At 35.0% G+C, this 22,139-nt stretch overlaps 1 protein-coding gene across 27 annotated transcripts in view; it reads left to right on the top strand.

Moving 5' to 3' along the window:
* The window catches only part of CEP128 (centrosomal protein 128), a 414,256-nt gene that overhangs the window by 51,693 nt on the left and 340,424 nt on the right, over positions 1 to 22,139 (top strand). For all 27 annotated transcript variants that reach the window (XR_014811239.1, XM_084969948.1, XM_084969954.1 and 24 more), the window contains 2 exons: positions 2,983 to 3,055; positions 17,350 to 17,466. Coding sequence is in view for 26 of the 27 variants with exons in the window: in XM_084969948.1 (XP_084826074.1) it covers positions 2,983 to 3,055; positions 17,350 to 17,466 (190 nt within the window). In the remaining variant the exon portion in view is untranslated. The remainder of the gene's footprint in view (positions 1 to 2,982; positions 3,056 to 17,349; positions 17,467 to 22,139) is intronic.

The following is a 22,139-nucleotide window of genomic DNA, read 5'->3' as shown; positions in this document are numbered from 1 at the left end:
ATTTATAGCTATGATTAGGGAACAACAAAGGTGAGTTGGAATTCATTTACTGGGTTCACTTGCTAACTCCCTTTCTAGCTAATGAAACCATTCCTCATGCTGGTTTTGTGCTGCTGTAGCAAAAAGAGTCAAAGCTATAAATGTTAAATCTATGAATATCAATTATAGTCTGCATAACTTATCTGCTTCTGTATGAGAAAAGCAGGGATTTTAGTAATAAGAATTAAAGAATGGTAATTTCTATTACCATTATTACTACTACTAGTACTTACTACTATTGAACACTTATTTTGTGTCAGGTAGATTTAGGTTTAATTCTTGCAAAAATTCTAATGAGATGGTCATTATCCCCATTTTTCAGAAGTGGAAATGGGCACAGAGAGATTAAGTAACTTAACTTGCTGGATATTAGACAGGGGAGAGTTGATGGAGTCAATTCAAATCAAGGAAGTAAGGCCACAGAGTGTGTGCTCTTTGTCACTTATATACCTTGTGGCTTAAGATCAATCTTCACAAGCAGCTCAGGAATTTAAATGCTTTATTCATTTTGAAGTATATTATTGAGCTGTTTTACTAATCTTTTAAATTGGCAATTGTTAGTTAATTTAATACTTAAGCATTTATTTCTGGCAAGCTGATAAAAATTTAAAAAATGGCATTAACATTCTACTATACTGTGTTCTTGGAGTGGCTTTATGTAGCTTTTCCATATTTGAAGGAAGGGTATAAATTAAGCACTAGGAATATGAGTTTCAGGAAATAGTTGTCCTGTATGGGACAGATATGGGAGAAGTTGCAGGGATGGTTTAGTTGACCAGTTTAATTAAATTTGGCTATGCAGTAGTGAACTGAGAATCTTCTGATCAATAGACTGGTACCATCTATTAATAGTTTGTGTGATCTAGAGGCATGTGTAAGGCAGAGAAACTTAAGTTAATCCAAAATAGGTCAAGTTTCCTCTGAACCTTGGTGGCTTAACTTTATGGCTGAGGAAGAATTTTAGGATCCAGTTCTGCTTTACCTGTACCACAATTGTTAATTCATGTTTATAAAAATCCTTGGTAGGAAATTAGGTTTAACTTCTTATATGATTCAGAAAGGTTGATATTCTCAGTTAATTACTAATTTTTCACTTTTTTCTTGGTATTTATTGGAAGAAGTACAATGGATAATAAAAGTACACTGAAAAGCAGACTTTTAGGAAGGATTAAATAATGTTTAATTCAGAACTCACCTACTTTGGATGCCATATGGAAAACTGGTTAGAGGAGAGGGAATTAGAAGACTGCTGCATTAGCATGAGAGATGATGACTTGACCAAGATTATGGCAAGTGAAAGATGAGTGAAGATATTTCAAGTTTTTTTTTGTTTTGTTTTGTTTTTTTAACATTAAAGAGCTAGAATTTGGTAATGGGTTGAATATGAGGGATTAGGGAGAATAAACCAAGATGACTGTCAGATTTCGAGTAACTGAATATTTGATAAATCTACTTCCTGAAATACGGAAGACTGATGAGGGGTAGGTGAGCCATAAAAATTGTTTGACCTCGGATATGTTAGCTTTAGGTGCCTTTGAGATATCGAAGTGGAAGTGTAAAATATGCAGCTAGATACTTACTCTGGAACTCTTAAGGAAAAGTCTCTATTAGATTTAAGAGTGGTGAGCATAAAGAAATGGTATTTAGAACTATGGAAATGGGAGTTCCCATTGTGGTGCAGGGGAAACAAATCTGACTAGTATCCATGAGGATGTGGGTTCAATCCCTGGCCTCACTCAGTGGGTTGAGGATCTGGTGTTGCTGTGAGCTGTAGCTGTGGCTGGCAGTTGCAGCTCCTATTTGACCCCTTGCCTGGGAACTTCCATGTGCCACAGATGCTGCCCTAAAAAGAAAAAACAAAGAGTAAGATAGATGATAGAAACAGTAAAACTAGCTCAGAATCTCAGTGAAAGTAATTCCTGGCATGATAGCCATATAACAGATGCAGGAAGTAATTACTTAATTAGAGCTGAAAGTGTCTTTTGAGAAGAAGGTACTCAATGAGAATGGAGTTGTTTCTACCTAGTTGATTCAGTAATATGTGGGAGAAAAATATCAATGATATGATAAGACCCATATAAGGCCAAAAGGTAATGGGAAACTCTAAAAAAACCAAAACCACAAGAAATTTAGTGATCCAGTTAAACTGACTAAAACACAAGCATGACAGAAGGTAAGCAGAAAGCATCAATTCTCTTTGCTGGACTAATGTATAAGGTGTGTAAATATATGAGATCACTTACATAGATAACCAGTACAATGACTAAAAATAGTAATAAGTTTATATAAATTGGACAGGAGTGTGAGTGATTTAAATATTTCAAAGCAGAGTTGAAAATGTCTAGAGTTGAAAATGGTAGAGGTAATCAGCAAAAGAAAATGTAGTTGCCCATGGGGATTAGAACCAGAGATAAGTGTGAGAGAGAGAAATGACTTTGCTTTTTCTTTATAAGTTTTTTAGTACTATGTTATTTATTATGTATATTACTAATTTTATAGGAAAAAAGGTAATGGGAGATAAATTAGTGATGGCTGTTTATACAGCACACTGTAATTTGATTATGAATTGCTAGAGAGGATGTAAGATCAATAGTTTTGCCTTCCCTAACTCTTTCATTCTCCTTAATTTAAAATGGGATATATTACAATGTGCTTGTTTATTGAAGGTTGTATTTCCGTATTGCATTGTTTCTCAGAATGTAGTTGCAGTATCAGTACCACCTAGGAATTTAGTAGGAATGCACATTCTTGGCTTCCATCACAGGCCTACTGATTCAGCAGTCTGTTTTAAAAGAAGCCCTCCAAGTGTTTCATATGTTTGCTAACATTTAAGAACCACTGCATCAGAGTTATTATGCAGCAACCTATTATGATGTTGTAAATTTCATGAATTATATATATTTTCTCAAAAAGCCAACTTAGGATATTTTTCTTTGGTTGCAGATCGGATGCTGAAACAAAAAGGGCTTTGGAAGAACTGACCGAAAAACTTAATGAAGCCCAAAGAAAAGAAGTGGTGAGAACTCTTTGTTTACAAAAACTTTTATTTCACATGCAGATTATAGAGTGGTAGAGCTGGTTGTCATCACAATGAAGTTTAGTAGATTTTAACTTTTTGGGTGGTTTATGCTATTTTGTCTAAAAATGTTTTTGCACCTCTTGTAAAATATTCATGAATTTTAAATATTTAAGCTTGAAATATTTAAAGTGGTAGTATACTAGTGACAATTTTTAGAGTTAGGGGTATTTGAAAGATGTTTAAAGTTTTACTCACTCAGTGATTTTGTGATTTTTATTAAATGATATTTGAGAAATACAGAGTTTTTTTGGTAGTGACTCTGTAGCACTTCACGTTAAGTTTTGTCAGGTCATTTCAAGTAATCTCACATAGCATGTAATCTTGATTGCTGCAAAGACCCTGCTACTATCTGTTTTTGTTTGACATGGTGATGACTGAAAATACCCTAATTCTCAACTTTTATTGTCTCAAACTCAGATTGTTGATACTTATTATTCAGTGATCTACTATTCTTGCTGTAATTAAAAGTGAAAAAGTACATACAGTGTCCATATCTTTACATCATCAGGGTTTTTTGTTTGTTTCAAGAGGAAACTATCAGCAGAAATTGTCATTAAACTGTTACAAATTTATGTACTTCAAGTGGAACATTGTGTATTATTTCCCACAATACCTTTGTTTTTTTTAAGGCAAAGAATGGTAGCAGAATTTTCTTTCCTTGACCTGGTTTATTCAAACTGAGAGTTTCTGAATAAAGGTAGAAAATTTTCTCCAGTTGTTACTGAATTTATTGTTCCGAATTTATAGTTCCTTTCACATATGTTGACTTTATTTTGGAGCTTGAATGTATCGGCAGCATATGCTAAGGGATGAATATGCTCTATTTTCAGAGAGATCAGCTTTTTTTTTTTCTCTTTAAAAAGTTTGGAGGTACAGTGTACTGACAGAAAAGTGCATATATTAGTGTATAGCCTGATACATTATTATAAGGTGAGTATGTGCATGTAACCACCACTCAGATCTAGAAATAGAACATTGACAGTGCACAAGAAGCCTCCTTATTCCCCCTTCCAATCACTAATTTCTCCTTTTCTGACCACCGTTTTGGCTTTTAAGTGGATTAACGTTGCCTGTTTTGAACTTTTTGTAGCGATGGAACCATGTAGGGCATGGTTTTTTTGTATGTTTGACTTATTTTGCTAATCATGATTGTGATGTTTCTGGGTGACATGTCATGTACTCGCAGTTTGTTAACTTTTATTGCTCCTTAGTATTTCATTGTGTAGATACACTGCAATAGTATTTTAGCATTTTATGGTAGATATTTGAATTATTTTAAATGTTGGGCTATTACAAATAAACTGTTACCAATCTTTTTATTTTAGTGCATATATACATGCATTTCTCTTGATATATAACATGGAGTACAATTGCTAGGTGCCTTTGGATTTAGTAGATACTGATAAATTAGGTTTCCAAAGTGGTTGCACTGATCTATACTTCCACTGGCAGGGTATGAAATATCATAACAATTTTCAAAGGTTAGCCTTTCATAGTAGCCATAATGTTAGGTGCTTACAGTATCTTATCATGGTTTTAATTGGCATTTTCATTATTGCTAATGATGATGAACATCTTCTCATATGTTTATGGACTATTTGCTGTTTTCTTTTTTGAATGGCAGTTTGCTTTTTTGCCAACTGTTGAAAAGTGGGTTACTTGTCTTTTTGTTACTGATTTGTGGGAGGTTTTTATATATTTTGTATATGAGCTCTGTTAGTTATATGTATTACAAATATTGTCTCCCTTTCTACAGCTGTTTATTCTTATTTAACTCTCTTAATGGTCTTTTGTTAAAATTTAATTTAGTTCATTTTCCATATTTTCTTTTGTGGTTAGTGCTTTTTTGACCTATTTAAGAAGTTGTTTCCTATTTTAAAAATCATGAAAATATTCTTGTATAATTTCCTAGAGGCATAGTGTTTTACCTTTCACATAAAGATCTGATATGTACTTGGAATTGTTGTGTTTCTGGTGTGAAGTAGAGGTCATACACTTTATACGGATATCCAATTGATTCAGTTTCATTTATTGAAAGGATCATCCTTTCTTCTCTACTTTATAGTTCTGTCTTGGTCATAAATTAGATGTTCATATGTACCTCTGTTACTGGACTCTGTTCAATCATCCGGTTAATTTGTCTATCCTAAAGCTTATATCACACTGTCTTGATTAATGTTGCTTTATGATAAATTGTGATACAGTAGAGTAAGTCCTTTTACTTTGTTCTTCAAGCTTGTCTTGTGTGTTTTTTACTCTTTGCATTTTTGTATACATTTTAGAAGCAACATGAAATTATTTAAAAACTTGCTGGGATCTTGATTGGAATACATTGTTTTTGTAGGTCAGCTTGGAGAGAATAGAAATCTTGACATATTGAATTTTCCAATTTATGAATGTAGCAAATCCTTCCAGTAATGTTTTATAGCTTTTTTTATCCAGATACAATGTTTAGAAGATTTTGCCTTGATTTGATATTTTTTATGCTATTTTAGAGAGTGTCATTTAACATGTAAAAAATAAATCAATCTTTGTTTTTAGTTTGGAGAATTTACCCTGCTATGTTGAATGTAAATATTGATTTAATCTGTGTAAATCTACCATTCTACTATTTGTATTGGCTCTACCTACATTGCTTTTTAAATTTTTCTCCGTCATTTGGATTAGTTTTCATTTTTCTTATTTATTATCTTGCTAATTGTACCTTATTTTGTTATTCTTTTTATGGCTAATGTAGGCTTTAAAACAGGCATCCTTAATTTATTAATCTAGTATAAATTAGCACTTTTAAGTTCTTCCCAGCAAATGCAAGGATCTAAGAACACTAACTCTATTAACCTCACTCTCTAATTTTCTGTCTCTCTTACATATTTTAATTCTATGTTTAATTGAGCCACATAGGACATCACTATTATTATTTTATACAGTAATTGTTCATTTAGATTTACCATTGTTTGTTTTCCATTTCTTTCTATGTTCTTCATTCCTTTCAAATCTCTCTGAGATTTCACATATGCCATAGGAACATATTTTAAAATTTCGTTTGGAGTGAATCTGCATATTCTTGAAAGAGTCCCATTTAGAATTTCCCTTAGAGTGGATTTTTGGTCACAGATCCTCTCTCTATATGTTTGAAACTATCTTTATTTCACTTTGTTTGTTGAAAGAGGTTTTCCCTGGATATAAAATTCTAGAGAGGTGGTTATTTCTCCATTCTATACTTTGAAGATATCATTTTATCATTTTTTGGGTTCTGCTGTTTCTGTTGAGAAGTCGTCTGTTAGTCTTAGTAGTGCCTTTTTGGATGATATGTTTTACTCTAATTGCTTTTGAATTTTTCCTGTTAGTTTTGGGTTTTTTATAGTTTTACTCTAACAAGCTTAGTTGTACTCTTGATTTGTTGTTTGGTGTTTATAGTTATTATCTTTTCAAAAATTACTTTTGCCTCATTCTCTGTCTCTTCTTTTTGGACCTCAAATTTCATTTAACATTAGACTTTTCACTGTATCCTTTTTGTCTCTTTTATGTTTATTTTTGTAATTCTTTTTTTGTGTGTGTGTTTGTCTTTTTAGGGCTGCACTCATGGCACATGGAGGTTCCCAGGCTAGGGGTCTAATTGGAGCTACAACTGCCAGCCTATACCACAGCAACGCCAGATCTGAGCCACCTCTGTGACCTACACCACAGCTCATGGCAACTCTGGATCCTTAACCCACTGAGCGAGGCCAGGGATAGAACCTGCGTCCTCATGGATGCTAGTCAGATTCATTTCTGCTGAGCCATGATGGGAGCTCCCATTTTTATAATTCTTTTTTGTTTTTCCATTCTTTGTTTTAAATGTTTTTTCTGACCTTTCATTTAATTACTCTTTCTTCCACTGAATCAAATATGTTAAACCCACCCACTGATTTTTATTTTCAATTATTACATATTTCATTTCTAGAATTTTTATTTCTCTTCTTTCTCCCCTCCCGTCCCACCACTCCCCTGGGTATCTGTGTCTCATAATTCCATTATCTGGATCTTCTGTAGGTCTGCTTCTATTATCTCTTATTTTTCTTGGATTTGGATCACATTGTTTTTGTCTTCTGTTTATTATTGATTGTCCAGGTTTTTTTTTTTTTTTTTTTTCCATTATAGGGCTGCATCTGAGGCATATGGAAGTTCCCAGACCAGGGGGTAGAAGGTAGAATCAGAGCTGAAGCTGCCGGCTTATGCCACAGCCACCCCAACACTGGACATAAGCTGCGTCTGAGACCTACACCACAGCTCATGGCAACCCCAGATCCTTTAACCCACTGGGCAAGGCCAGGGATTAAACCTGCATCCTCATGGATACTAGTCAGGTTCTTAATCCACTGAATCACAGTGGGAACTCCCTATCTAGTTATTTTTGATGACAGGAAATAAATTTCATCCTCTTCATAGAAAACATGCATAGGTAATTTGATGATAATTATGGACATATTTGCTTTCTGTTATAGATTGGGGCCATAGCAATTATGAATAACCTTGTCATTTATTGTTGAGATATTGCACTGTTAAACTTCAGTGCCAGGTTTCAACTATGTAAGATTCATCCTTATTGCTAGTGTGTAGTCCTTCAGGATTCTAGACCAAAGGCTGGCATGCGGGGTTGGGGGATGTTGAACCAGGAACTCCCTTTTTTAGAAAGACTCTCAACTCCAGTTTTTCCCCTGTAGTCCTACATTCTACTAAAAACTACTCATCTTCTCCCTGTCTTTGTGGTCTTTTCTGAAATGGACTGATATTTCAGGGAGAAATGATAGACTGACCTCTCTGGATTTCTTCTCTTGCCTTTTAATCTTATATGTCTTTATCTTTTTAGCTTTCCAATGCCTTATAACAGATTTTCTTTCAAAATATTGTTTCTAACTATTTAAGTTATTTTTAGTAGAAGGACTGGTCAGAATTGTCTGTCATTTTTAGAAGTGAAGCTGAATCTTTTTGTATATATCCAATTCCCTTACTATATTTGCTATTTCTAATGCCCATCAAGTTTTTATCAAGTTTTTCAGCTGTTGTATGAGGCTTCCTTTACTTGCTACATAGGTATACAATTTGTGAGCATGCATATAACAAGACTTTTGAACCAAACTCAAATATCCTCAATATTCTGCTGAGATCCTTGTAGATCTGACTAAGCCACGGACATATCCAGCTATACTGTCATGCTGGTTTTTGACATTGTTAGGCAGGTGGGATGGTTTGAGTTTGGAGTTTGAAATGCTCATTTGCATAATACACATTATATTTATTAAATTTCACCTTTTACCATTTAATGAGAGAACCCATAATGAACTGACTTATTTTTATTTCTTTTGTATAGTAAGTAAAATTATCAAATACTATCTACATAGTCTAGAGTGTTAATATGGATCCAAGGTATAACCACTGAGTTCAAAGTTAATAGCTGAATTCAAAGAAAGCCTGAGTTCTTGCATCATTGCCATCAAGAATTACTCCAAATCACTTAAAGCTATGATTGCACCAGGATGTCACACTTTACTAGTGTTCTCAGCTTATTGCTGTAATTGGTTTGTACAACTTGCTTGTTTACCCAACTGTCCAGTGTTCCCACCTTATCAGGTCACATCCTTTTATGTGGAAAATTGTACATACCTAATCATGCATGTGGTTGAAATGTCTATCTGTTAGTTCCTGGCATTCAGTTGTGATGTTACAGCTTGTTTTGGGCTTTCTGTAATTTGCTTTCAAAGTAAGATCGTCTCATAACTATGCAGAGAACATCTCAAACCTCACGTGGGTGTAGGTAGTTCTGATTAAGGACTTAAATTGATTAAAATCTTAAAAATAACATTGTCAAATTTTAGAAGGTCTTCTGAAGGCCACATGATGTTTACTTTCAATTTGTGCAAGGCTTAAATATAGATTTTTGTGACTCACTTCTTCCAATTGAAGTCAAATTTACATTTTATAACTGTTTGACATATTGTGTTGTATTTGTGAATTCATGATAGCGTGTTGTCAGGGAACATGCAGTTTTGTTGTTTGAACGTTTAAATTCTCAGGCTAGAGCTGTTCCCCACTCCCAACCCAGATTTAGGTTTAAAATAAAATTACCAATGATGCACATTTACTGTGGAAAACTTTTAAATATTGTACAAATATATAAAGAAAAATGAATGGCTGCCCCTATCTCCCACCAGTGTCATTATCTTTTGGTAACTGCTTTTAATCACATTTATTGTGCATTATTCTGATGCTATGATTGTTTACCTTGCATTTTCTCAGTAACTAAAATATATCTTGAAAGTTTACAAAACACATTTTTATAAATATGTTTTATAAAACATATTCTTTCTCTCTCTTTTTTTCTCTCTCTCTTTGTCTTTTTAGTGCTGCACCAGTGGCATATGGCAATTCCCAGGCTAGGGGTCAAATCAGAGCTATAGCTGCTGGCCTGCATCACAGCCACAGCAATGTGGGATCCGAGCCATGCCTGCAACCTACACCACAGCTCATGGCAATGCCAGATCCTTAACCGACTGAGTGAGGCCAAGGATTGAACCTGTGTCCTCATGGATGCTAGTCAGATTCATTTCCACTGAGCCACAATGGGAACTCCAGAACAAATTTTTCTTTGAAAGCCAAAAAAGTATTGGTTCCTATCACATATGCCAAGTTCTAATTTGTTAATCCTTTGTGAACCATAGATTTTTTTTTTTTCCCTCAAACTGCCCATTGGAAGGGAGATATTATTTCTAGCATGATGTTATGGAAAATATTTTCTGTTAACACTTAATTGTGATAATAAACAACCAGTATTTTGTGGGCCTCATACCACAGAGAAAATTTTAGTTGATTAGTTGTCTAGATTTTACCCAGTTGAGTGTGATATGAGTGCATATTAATTTCTATTACTTTTTTTTAGGGCCACAGGTGTGGCATACGGAAGTTCCCAGGCTAAGGGTGGAATCAGCTACAGCTGCTGGCCTATGCCACAGCAAAGCCAGATCCCAGCTGCGTCTCTGACCTACACCATAGCTTACGGCAATGTTGGATCCTTAAACCACTGAGTGGGGCCAGGGATTGAACCTGCATGCTCACGGATGCTAGTCAGATTTGCTTCTGCTGAACCACAACGGGAACTCCAAAGTTTAAGTCACTTTTGACTTTTCTTTTTTCCTTCTTTTTTTTTTGGCTGCACCTGTGGCATGTGGAAGTTCTGGGCCAGGAATCAAACCCATTCCACTGTAGTGACAATGCCAGATCCTTAACCTGCTGTGCCACAAGAGAACTCCTATTTTGTTTTCTATAGGAGCGTCACTATTTAAATTAAAAATGTAAACATGGATCCAGCTGCTTCTAGAAGAGTTGGTCATTAGTCGAACTCTAGGAATTCTCTCAACACTGCATTTAGGATAAGATAGTTAATGCGCAGTTCCCGTTGTGGCGCAGTGGTTGACGAATCCGACTAGGAACCATGAGGTTGAGGGTTAGATCCCTGCCCTTGCTCAGTGGGTTAAGGATCCGGCGTTGCCGCGAGCTGTGGTGTAGGTTGCAGACGCAGCTCGGATCCCTCGTTGCTGTGGCTCTGGCGTAGGCTGGTGGCTACAGCTCCGATTGGACCCCTAGCCTGGGAACCTCCATATGCCGCGGGAGCAGCCCAAGAAATAGCAAAAAGACAAAAAAAAAAAAAAAAAAAAAAAAGATAGTTAGTGCATGGAGTACAACAGTAGGAGATATAATAGATATTTACTGAAGTCGATTTTAAACCAGCCGATATTAAAGATATGAAAAATCAACATATTGAAAAGCCAGAATAAAATCCTATAAACAATATTTTTGCATTTGTTTCACCTTCTTTCATTAAATGCTAACTTTAAAAGCTATTCTAATTTTTATTATTATTTGGTTGTCTTTGTTACTAAATTTAAAGATTTAGGCATTTTTTATATCTTGTCTTTGATATCCAGTATTAAGTTTGATTGGTTGATATGACCTCTGATAAAAATGAGTTTATTAGTATTTTTGTTAATGCTTTTCCCCTTAAGTCTTAGAAACAGAAACTAAATTTAAAGATTTAGGCATTTTTGTATCTTGTCTTTTATATCTAGTATTAAGTTTGATTGGTTGATATGGCCTCTAATAAAAATGAATTTATTGTATTTTTGTTATTGTTTTTCCCTTAAGTCTTAGAAATAGAAAATAAATGTGAGGAATCAATAAAAAATGTAGTCTTTAAAATAATTCTATCATTGGGAATTATCATTCCAAAGGTATAAATATCTGCTGTGCCATTAGGTACAAAGTCCATGCCCCTCTGTTTAGAGCTGTTTTTATTTGCTCTTCCTTTGATCGCTTTTTTCCTATCTCAGGAAATAGCATCACAGTCCATCCAGTGGTTACCCAGGATTTATTCCAGATCTTCTTCATACCACATTTCCAGTTCATTGTCAGATCTTGTCTTTTTTTATTTGAAATCTTGCTCAATTCTGTCTGTCTACTTCTGTCTAATGTTCAATACTTCTGTTCAATCACTTTTACTGAATTCATGGCAATGGATTTGGTTTCTACCTCCTACAATTGCCCGTATCTGAGCTGACAGTAACCAAGTGATTTTTAAAAATTGTCATCATGGTGGATTACTCCCATGCCTTTTTTTTTTTTTTTTTTAACACATTATTTATTTATTTATTTATTTATTTTTGTCTTTTTGCCATTTCTTGGGCCGCTCCTGCGGTATATGGAGGTTAATCGGAGCTGTAGCCGCCAGCCTATGCCAGAGCCACAGCAACGCAGGATCCGAGCTGCGTCTGCGACCTACACCACAGCTCACAGCAACGCCGGATCGTTAACCCACTGAGCACGGGCAGGGATCGAACCCGCAACCTCATGGTTCCTAGTCGGATTCTTTAACCACTGCGCCACGACGGGAACTCTACTCCCAAACTTTTTAAACCCTACTGGAGCCTTTTCTATTTCAACATTCTTACCATAGCCTATAGTGCCAATATTAACTGGCTTTCTCTAGGTACCTTGAATTTGCCAAATTCATTCCTGTGTTAGGGTGTTACACTGGCTTCTCCTTTTTCCTTCCTCAATTTTTGGCATGCCTGGCTTCCTCTTGTCATTCAAGTCAGTGTTGAAGGTTACCACCTTGACAAAGGCCTCTCTTTCCTGCTCTTTCTTTTTGTTACATAATTGTTAGCAGTTAGCATAATAAATACACTATTCTATATATTGCCTTTTTCACTTAATATATTTTTGAGATTTGAGATTATTTCAAATTAGCCTCTAATAGCTTTCTAATTCCTTTATTTTAATATTTAAAGCATTCCATTGAATGAATGCCCCATAATTTATTTAACTGGTAGATTTACAAGATTAAAGTCTGTGTTTTTGTAATTTGTTACATATTGCTCAATTTAATAATTAGTATTTTAAATAACCTCATTTAGCACTTTTCATCTGAGAATTGCATTTATCTTATTCTTTTCCAAAAAGGATGAAAGATAGTTTACCTTAAAATTACAATATGTGTGTTGAAGTTATGTTAGTTCTAATTGGTCCATAATATTAAGTTTTTTCTTCCCTTTGGTTTCAGATCCCCATATTCCTTCTCACATCAGCCCCCTTCTCCCCCTTAGCTATTTTATTCAGGCACATGATTACTCACGTGGAGATGACATGTTTCAGTTTTCTGTGTGGCTGTGTTGTGACCCTGTGACGAAGCGTGAGTAAAGTGGTGTGTACAACTTGAAAACAAAGCCGCTTATCTGGGACTTTCTCTCTCTTTATGTAGGTTGAAATGGGGATGTAGCACTAACCCAGCTTAAACCATGCAGTCATGATAACATTTTGGGGATGGTGAAGCAATAGATGGGAGGAACCTGGACCACCGCACTTACTCATGTATCCTGTTTGCCAAAATTTAAGACACATGGCCAGCTAGCAGCTGGATTACATTTGGCAGCCACCTGTCTAGTTGAAAATTCCATTACTGTGGAAGAAACAGGAGATGGTAATATTTTGAAATGGAGAACATTTTACGGAATGGATAGTAATTTGTGTGTGGAATGGAGAGTCCTTCATCAGATTCTCTAGTTTATTTCTTGGGTAGGGATTTATTTGAAAACAGATTACAGGAGTTCCCGTCGTGGCGCAGTGGTTAACGAATCCGACTAGGAACCATGAGGTTGCGGGTTCGATCCCTGCCCTTGCTCAGTGGGTCAAGATTTCGGCGTTGCCATGAGCTGTGATGTAGGTTTTAGATGCGGCTCTGATCCTGCGTTGCTGTGGCTCTGGCATAGGCTGGCAGCTACAGCTCCGATTGGACCCCTAGCCTGGGAACCTCCATATGCTGCGGGAGTGGCCCAAGAAATGGCAAAAAGACAAAAAAAAAAAAAAAAAAAATGAAAACAGATTACAAAAATTGCATTAGTTATCTATTGCTGCATAACAAATTTCCTCAAACTTGGTGGTTTAAACCTTTATTATTATCTGACAGTTTCTCTGGGTTAGGAATGTAGGCATGACTTAGCAGGGCCCTTTGGCTCTGGGTCTCACAGGCTGCAGTCATCTCAAAGCTTGACTAGAATGGCTCTGCATTCTTGCTCATTCATTTCTCTCTTGGTTTGGATTGAAGCATAGTTCATTATGACTCTTGTTCAGAGTCCTCTCTTGTTTGACATGTCGTCTTTCCACAGGGCATCTCACAACATGGCAGCTTGCTTCATTAGAGCAAGCAGTGAGAAGGCAGGAGAGAGCATGCTAGCAAGATGAACATTTTTGGAAACCAATCGTGGAAGTGACATCTTATCCCTTTTGTTATGTTCTGTTCATTTGATGGAAGTTACTAGGGTCAGCCTATACTCAAGGGGAGGAAATTGAAGCAGGGACCATTAACACCATGCCAGAAGGTGCTTAACACAAACTTTACTTCAAAACTGAGAAAGATTCCTTCAAATATAGTAACTAAATCATCCCATGTACTATCTATCATGGCAAATTAGATAATGTCTAAATAATCTTGGATTTTGATTTGGTTACTTGAACTGCTTTCATTTTGATAGGGTGCTAATAAGCATAGCCTTTTTTCTTGAAATTTAGAAATCATTCAACTTATTGAATTTAATTAGAGAAATTCTAAATACTCATTCAACGTCAGTCTTCAATAGAAAGAAGCTATTTGAACACAAGGTCTGTGGATACATCATGTGTATTGCTGTATCTCTAACCTCTACATTGCATAAAGCTGGAACAAATTAGTGTCTGTATATACTTATTGAATTGAATGAAAATGGACCTGGGAATTACAAGATATTTCCTGAAATGGTGCCTTGTATTGGGTACATTTTTCTCATTAATTAGTTGTGTGATTCCCTGTTTAATACCTTACTTCACTTCCTCAGTCTTTTTGTTTAGAATAGAAGATTTGGATATAAATTCAAAATTCTTTCAGGTCCGTGTTTTATTTTATAATTGATTCATACTTTTTGATTCAATAATTTCATTTAATGATTATATAAAAATGATCTTATATGGGAGTATTTGTCACAGCATATGCCAGTAAAAATAAATAATTGTTATTCTTTTGTGAAGAGGGAATTGTTTTAATCAGTTACAGAGACTGTGCTTTTGTTAAGAATGAGGATGTATATTTGTCATGGAAAGTTGTCCATGATATGTGAACTGCAGAAAAAAATTATATATAAACTGAAAAAAGTTTATAAAACAATGTATAACCCTCAATTTTTGTTTAAAAATTTAAATGAAATGGATATGTATTTGACTACTTATGCACATACACATGGAAAAATTTCTTAAAGTATGCAACACAGTGCTTAACATTATTTCCCTTCTAATAGGTGGTATTAGCACATTTAAAAAAAACTTTTTATCGTTATATATTGTTTATTTTTAGTTGTTTATTTTCAACCTTTTTAAGCGTTCAGTCGTGTTATCATGTACTTTCTCATTGTTTTAAACCAAATACAGAACTCTTTTCATTTTATAAAACTGGAACTATAACCATTAAACAACAACTACCTATTTTCCCCTTCCCCCAGCCCCTGGCAACCACCATTCTATTTTCTGTTTCTATGCATGTAACCACTCTAGGTACTTGATATAAGTGGAATGATACAGTATTTGTCTTTTTGTGACTGGCTTATTTCACATAGCATGATGTCTTCAATTCATTCATGTTCATTCATGTTTAGCAAGTGTAAGAATTTCTTCCTTTTTAAGGCTGAATAATCTTCCATTATAGGTATGTCACATTTGGTTTATTCATTTATCTGTCAGTGGACACTTGAGTTGCTTCCACCTTTTGGCTATTATGGATAATGCTTCTGTGAACATGGGTGTGCAGCTATCTCTGAGACCTTGTTTTCAGTTCTTTTAGGCGTATACCTAGAAATAGAATTACTGGATCATATGGTAACTCTATTTTTAATTTTTTAAGGAACTACCATACTGTTTTCCATAGTGACCACACTCTTACATCCTGTCCATAATGCACTAGGTTCCAATTCCCCCACATCCTCCCTGACACTTTTCTTTTTGTTGTCGTCATTGTTGATAATAGCCATCTTAATGTATTTGACATGGTTCTCTGTTACTTATTTTTTCATAAATGTTGCCATTAATTACATTTTATAGTGAGTGAACAGCAAAGATATTTCCATTTTGTAAAAATGGAACAAAATAACTCTTTACTTTTTAGTATTTTAAGTATTATTGTTATTATTTTGTCTTTTTTCCTTTTCTAGGGCCGCTTCCCATGGCATATGGAGGTTCCCGGGCTAGGGGTTGAATCGGAGCCAATGGCCCCCGGCCTACACCACAGTCACAGCCACAGCAATGCCAGATTCGAGCTGTGTCTGCGACCTACACCACAGCTCACGGCAACGCTGGATCCTTAACCCACTCAGCAAGGCCAGGTATCGAACCCGCAACCTCATAGTTCCTAGTCGGATTCATTAACCACTGTGCCACGACGGGAACTCCTAAATATTATTTTCTATAACAGCAGGTACTGTCTTTATTTCAGATGCAATAGTAAATTGTTGGGATATTAGGGTTGATTGGTAGGATAAATTAGAAGCTTGCTGCTAAAGGGTGTTTTGAGTTTTTAGTAAAGCACTATGAATGTCATAGTAAATATCTTAGTTATTTTTAAGCACTCAAAGTTGGAAACCCAAGACTTATCAAGTCTTAGTAAATGTTAACTACTTATTTTTTGTTGCTGGGATATTTTGGCTTAGCCTTTATTGACTAATTAAACTGATGTTTACCAATGTCTTTTCAATAAATAACTTTATTTGATGTGTAATTTACCATAAAATTAATCTGCTGTAAGTGTACAATTCAGTGTTTTTTAGTGAATGTACTGAGTTGTACAGTAATCATAATCCAGTTTAGAACATCCCTTGTGACCAGGACCTTTCTTGGCTCTATAGAATTGCTTCTCTTAAATGAATATAAATGTCTCCTATCCATGTGTTCTACACCAAATATACACCAAATATAGTCAAATAGTGATATTTAGGGAAATATATAACGATATGCATAAAGTGTATTTGAATTTGCACAACTTTTAGCAAGGAAAATCTTGCATTAGAGAGAAAATTCTTTCATGTTTATTTTAGAGAATCCCAATTAAACATTTTTTCCATTTGACTTTACTTTTTGATCTTTTACAGCTGGTTTATTTTTAGCAAATCACAGTAGAAAAGATTGACAGGAAAATGAAAATCCCTTTCAATTATTTGCTGCCCGTAAACATCAAAACCATCCTGGGCAGGTCACGTTTATAGATAGTTAAGTGAAAGAGAAGCAAATATATAGACTAGTTTATCATTACTAGGGTAATAAGTGCAGTTGTAGGCAAAATTGGTATTATTTTATCTAACTCACCAGAGGGCACTCTTTTCTAGTGTATTACCTTTAACCGATCTTTTGTCATATTATACTTTGAAAAATTTATGTCCTTTATGGGGATCCAAGTTTGTGTTAATTAGAAACTAGTAATAGTTTTCTGTTGTGACTTTTAGTCAGTTTTTTTGTGACCTGTTTTATAATAGTCATTAAAAAGGGCTTTACAAACAAGCCAGTCTTAAATGCTTTAGGCAATAATGTATCTGGCATAAAATAATCTCTTCAGTTTAGCCTCCCATTTTTTTTTTTTTTTCTCCCTTACCAGCTTTATAATATCTCTGTTTCTCTTTGTTAATGTTAAGGTTTCAGATCGGGTGGAGCGACGGCTTCAGGAAATAGAAAGAGAAATGCGTACAGAAAGAGAGGTGGTGGAAAGACGTCAGGATCAACTGGGACTTATTTCTTTGCAGCTACAGGAGGTTTGTGAAAAATACCTTCTCAGAGTGTAAATCTTGAGTCTGGATAGTTCTTTAGCCATTATTAAAATGGTTATAGTTCCTTAGTTGTTACATGTGACAGTATAGTTCAGTTCCTGTGAGAACTATAGCGTATTGGTTATAATTCAGTGAATGAAGACAGCTCTACCTGATTCAAATCCAGAGTCTACTACTTACTGGCTGTGTGACCTTGGGCACATTCCTTAACTTGCCTACGCCCATTTCCTCTTGGGGAATGAAAACAGTTATTGTATTTGCTTAATCATTTGTGATGGGATAAATGAATTAATGTGGGTGAAGCACTTAACATAGTGTCCAGAAGGTGCTCAATCAGTACACGTTAACTGAAAATGTAATTTTTCTGATTAATTTTCTCTGGTGTGAGCTAGACCAAGAATTAGCTGTGGCCTGTGGGCTCAGTCTGGCCCATTGCTGATTTTTGTAAATAAAATTTAATTGGAACATAGCTACTTTCATTCATTTTCAATTTGTCTGTGGGTGCTTTTGTGACATAGTAGCAGAGTTGAGACTTGAAAAAGACCATATGGCCCACAAAGCTTAAAATTACTGTTGTCTTTTGGTCCTTTATAGAAAAAGTTTATAGACCCAATTCAAAATGGAGGTTACTTACCCTTTAGGTAACATTTTGAAATTTCAGATTTTTAAAGGTTGAAAAATTAAGAACAAAGGATTTCTGTATATCCTTTATATTTATTTCTTTATTTACTTATTTTAGGGGTGCACATGTTGCATATAGAAGTCCCAGGCTCTTGAATCAGAGCTGCAACTGCCGGGCTATGCCATAGCCACAGCAACACAGGATCTGAGCCACGTCTGTGACCTACACCACAGCTCAGGACCCTTAACCCACTGAGCAAGGCCAGGGATTGAACCCATATCCTCATGGATACTAGTCTGGTTCATCACTGCTGAGCCACAGTGGGAATTCCTGTATATACTTTATGTCAATTCCTCTAGTATTCATATTTTATCAGACTTTCTCTATCATTTTATGTATCTCTCTCCATATATATTTATATCTAAAAATTTTTTTTGAGCTACTTGGTGACATGATTTATGAATGTTTCTAAATAATATGGTGTGTACATTCTCTTCAGGAAATTAACTCTGGATCAATACTATGATTTATTCTATAGATTTTATTCAAATTTTGCCACTTAATAGTCCTTTTCTGGCCCAAGAAAATAGTACAGAATTACATAGAGCATTTGACCATCATCTCTCTTTGATTTCCTTTAATCTGGAACAAATATTTATTCTTTGTCATTCATGACATTGACAATTTTGTGGAGTATTAACTAGTTATTTTGTGGAATATCATTTGTTTAAGTTTTGTTGTTTTTTTCCTCATGACTAGATTTAGGTTATAAACTTTTGGCAGGTAACTCAGAGAATTGGTGTTGAATTTTTCCTAGGATAGCATATCAAGAGGCATGTAATGTTGATTTGTCTCTACTTGTGAAAACTGAACTTTGGTTAAAGTGTTGCTTGCCAAGTTTCTCTACTGTAAAGTTACTATATTATGACTTTTAAATTATTTGTTTTATGAGGAGACTCTTTGAAACTTGAACATAGTCTGTTTTTCATCATACATTCACCTGCAAATTTTAGCATCTAATGATGACTCTTTTATGAATCAGTTACTGCTATAAGTGACACTAAGTAATGATTTAAAAAATATTCTATTCTTTCTTCTACATTTATTAATTGGATTCCTACTGTAAGAAAGGGCTTTCGTCTTTTTCTCCACTCATTCATTCATATTGGTATTGGTTTGTGAATTATTTTATTGTATTGATTGTGTACAATACAATACAAAGGGACTTTGTATTGTCCCTTTAAATATTTCTTAGGTTTATACATAAAGTATAAAAAATTAGAAACAACAAGAAAACCAAAAGATTTAAAAACAAAAGGATTTTTTTATTTTACAAAATGATGTCTAAAAGTAATGTTCTACAAATGTACTTAGGTGCTTGAAGATCACTAACCCTTGTATATTGACAGATTTAAAAAAAAAATTAACTATTAGGAGATATACCAATTGAAAATTAGAAACAAAAATTGTAACCCTGAAATTATAATGTAAAGCTGATAGAAGAATCTGCTTTTGTTTTCCAAAATTCCATTTTTCCTCCATTTCACAAAAGGAAGTATATATACCCTTGTTAGTTGGTAATTATTTTGAAGAGGATACTTTGTTGAATAATTAGATACAGCATGTGGGTAGCCTTTTTTTTTAAACCTTGATTTTTATACATTTGTTCTCAAAGCAAATTGCATCTGGTGAGCATAAGAATCGTACTGAAGAGACCATTGTTCTTTTTTGCAAGAGAAAATTAGAGAAATTTTCCCTGCTTATTTTCTGCTCTCTTTGCAGAATGTACGAAATTATAAAGAGGGAGAGGAAGATTGCTTCCCACCCCTGTTCCTGAGATACCAGAGCCTGAATATTTGCATTGTAATTGTCAGTTTTACTAAAAGCTTGAGCAGTGATTTGGAATTCCATCTCTGACAGTACAATAGAGGATCATTATTGATAAGGAATGTTTAATTGCATATTTTGTCACTTTAATGTAAGTGGTGACCTATATGATTTTTAAAAGGTGGTTTTGGATTAAACAGTGCAGTGGAAACTGGAAGGGATTAATTTAGGCTGATGTGTTTTCCTACTCCCAAGTAAAGTGGCTCAGACTCTTCTTGGAAGGGTCATGTATAAGGAGAGAAGACATTTGACTTTCTTTTCTATATTAACAAGTACTTACGAGAATATCTATCCTGTCTGATATTAGTAATTTATATACTTTGTTTCTGTGTATGGTGAAAAATTGAATCTATACGTAAGAAGGCCTGGACTTTTAGTCTTTATGTTCTTCCACCTCCCTAAAATGTATAATTTAATGTTAGTGAAAATTATGACATTTAAAAGTTGTTAAGAGATTAGGAGTAGTCATTAAAAATTCTAGATTGTCAGAAATTTCTAGGTATAATGTCACAATACAGGGAGGCAATCTGTGGTTTTGGTTAAAACCTGCTCCTTTTTAGTGAACTGATGAGGTTCTTAGGTCCCTGGAGTTTTATTATCTGTTCCCATTTAATGAATATCACAGTATTAGTCATTGGAAATTGATTGAGGGAAAGCCAATCTCATTTTCTTGTTTAGAGGTTTTTTAAAGAATCGTTCAGGCATTCCCATCGTGGCGCAGTGGTTAACGAATCTGACTAGGAACCATGGGGTTGCGGATTCCATCCCTGGCCTTGCTCAGTGGGTTGAGCATCTGGCGTTGCCATGAGCTGTGGCGTAGGTCGCAGACGCAGCTCGGATCCCAAGTTGCTGTGGCTCTGGCGTAGGCTGGTGGCTACAGCTCCGATTCGACCCTAGCCTGGGAATCTCCATATGCCGCAGGAGCGGCCTTAGAAAAGGCAAAGACAAAAAAAAAAAAAAAAAAAAGAATCGTTCACTCTTCTCTGTTCTTTTTTTCCCTTTCTTCCTGACCTAAACAAAAGGGCTATGCATATGTTCTGGCATCTACTTCCTTCGGTAAGCCTCAACTACCCATGTGATACTGGTGTTATATGAATGCCAGCTTTTCTTAACTTGATAAGGACCTTCATGGGCCTTTAGACCTCACAAATCACATTTTAAACAATATTGTTTTGTATCTCAGTAGAGAACTCTTTAGAGAGATGAATGTGTTATTAGTTGTGCAGTGATGTTCTTTTTCTTTTTTTGGCCAGGCCCACGGCATAGGGAAGTTTCGGGGCAGGGATTGAACCTGCACAACAGCAGTGACCTGAGCCACAGCAGTGACAACACTGGATCCTTAACCTGCTGAGCCACTAGGGAATCTCAGTAATATTGTTTTCATATAGCCTTTTTAAAATATATTAACATATATTTTTAAATTGAAGTATAGTTGATTTACAGTGTTGCCGTAGTTTCAGGTATACAGCAAAGTGATTCAGTTATACATATGTATATATGTATACATGTATGAATGCTTATATTTGGAACCATACTTTTTTTTCCATGTCTGTGAGTCTATTTCTGATTTTAAATAAATTCATTTGTATCATTCTTTTAGATTCTACAGGTAAGTGATATGTGATATTTGTCTTTCTCTGACTAATTTCACTTAGTATGATAATCTCTAGGTCTATCCATGTTGCTGAAAATGGCATTATTTCATTCTTTTTATGGCTTTGTAATATTCCAGTGTGTTTGTGCGTGTGTGCACCACATCTCTATTCATTTATCTCTCAGTGGATATTTAGGTTGCTTCCATGTCTAGGCTATTATAAATAGTGGTGCTGTGAACATTGGGGTGCATATATCAAATAGAGTTTTTTCTGGATGTATGCCTATGAGTGAGATTGCTAGATCATATGGTAACTCTATGTTTAGTTTTTTAAGAAACCTTAGTACTGTTCTTCATAGTGGCTGCACCAATTTATACACCTGCAAACAGTGTAGGAGGGTTGTCTTTTCTCCACACCCTCTCCAGTATTTATTATTTGTAGACTTTTTAATGATGGTCACTCTGACCAATGTGAGGTGATAGCTTCATAGTTTTGACCTGCAATTTCTCCAATAATTAGTGATATTGAGTGTATTTTCATGTGCCTGTTGGCCA

The sequence above is a fragment of the Sus scrofa genome, chromosome 7, assembly GCF_054392235.1.
Source record: "Sus scrofa isolate SSC_HxYL_T2T_F1_AM1 chromosome 7, Sscrofa_HxYL_maternal_Yorkshire_Landrace_v2.0, whole genome shotgun sequence".
Lineage (NCBI taxonomy): Eukaryota > Metazoa > Chordata > Mammalia > Artiodactyla > Suidae > Sus > Sus scrofa.
Note: the sequence above shows the minus strand (reverse complement) of the source record. Positions and strands in the feature narration are given on the sequence as shown.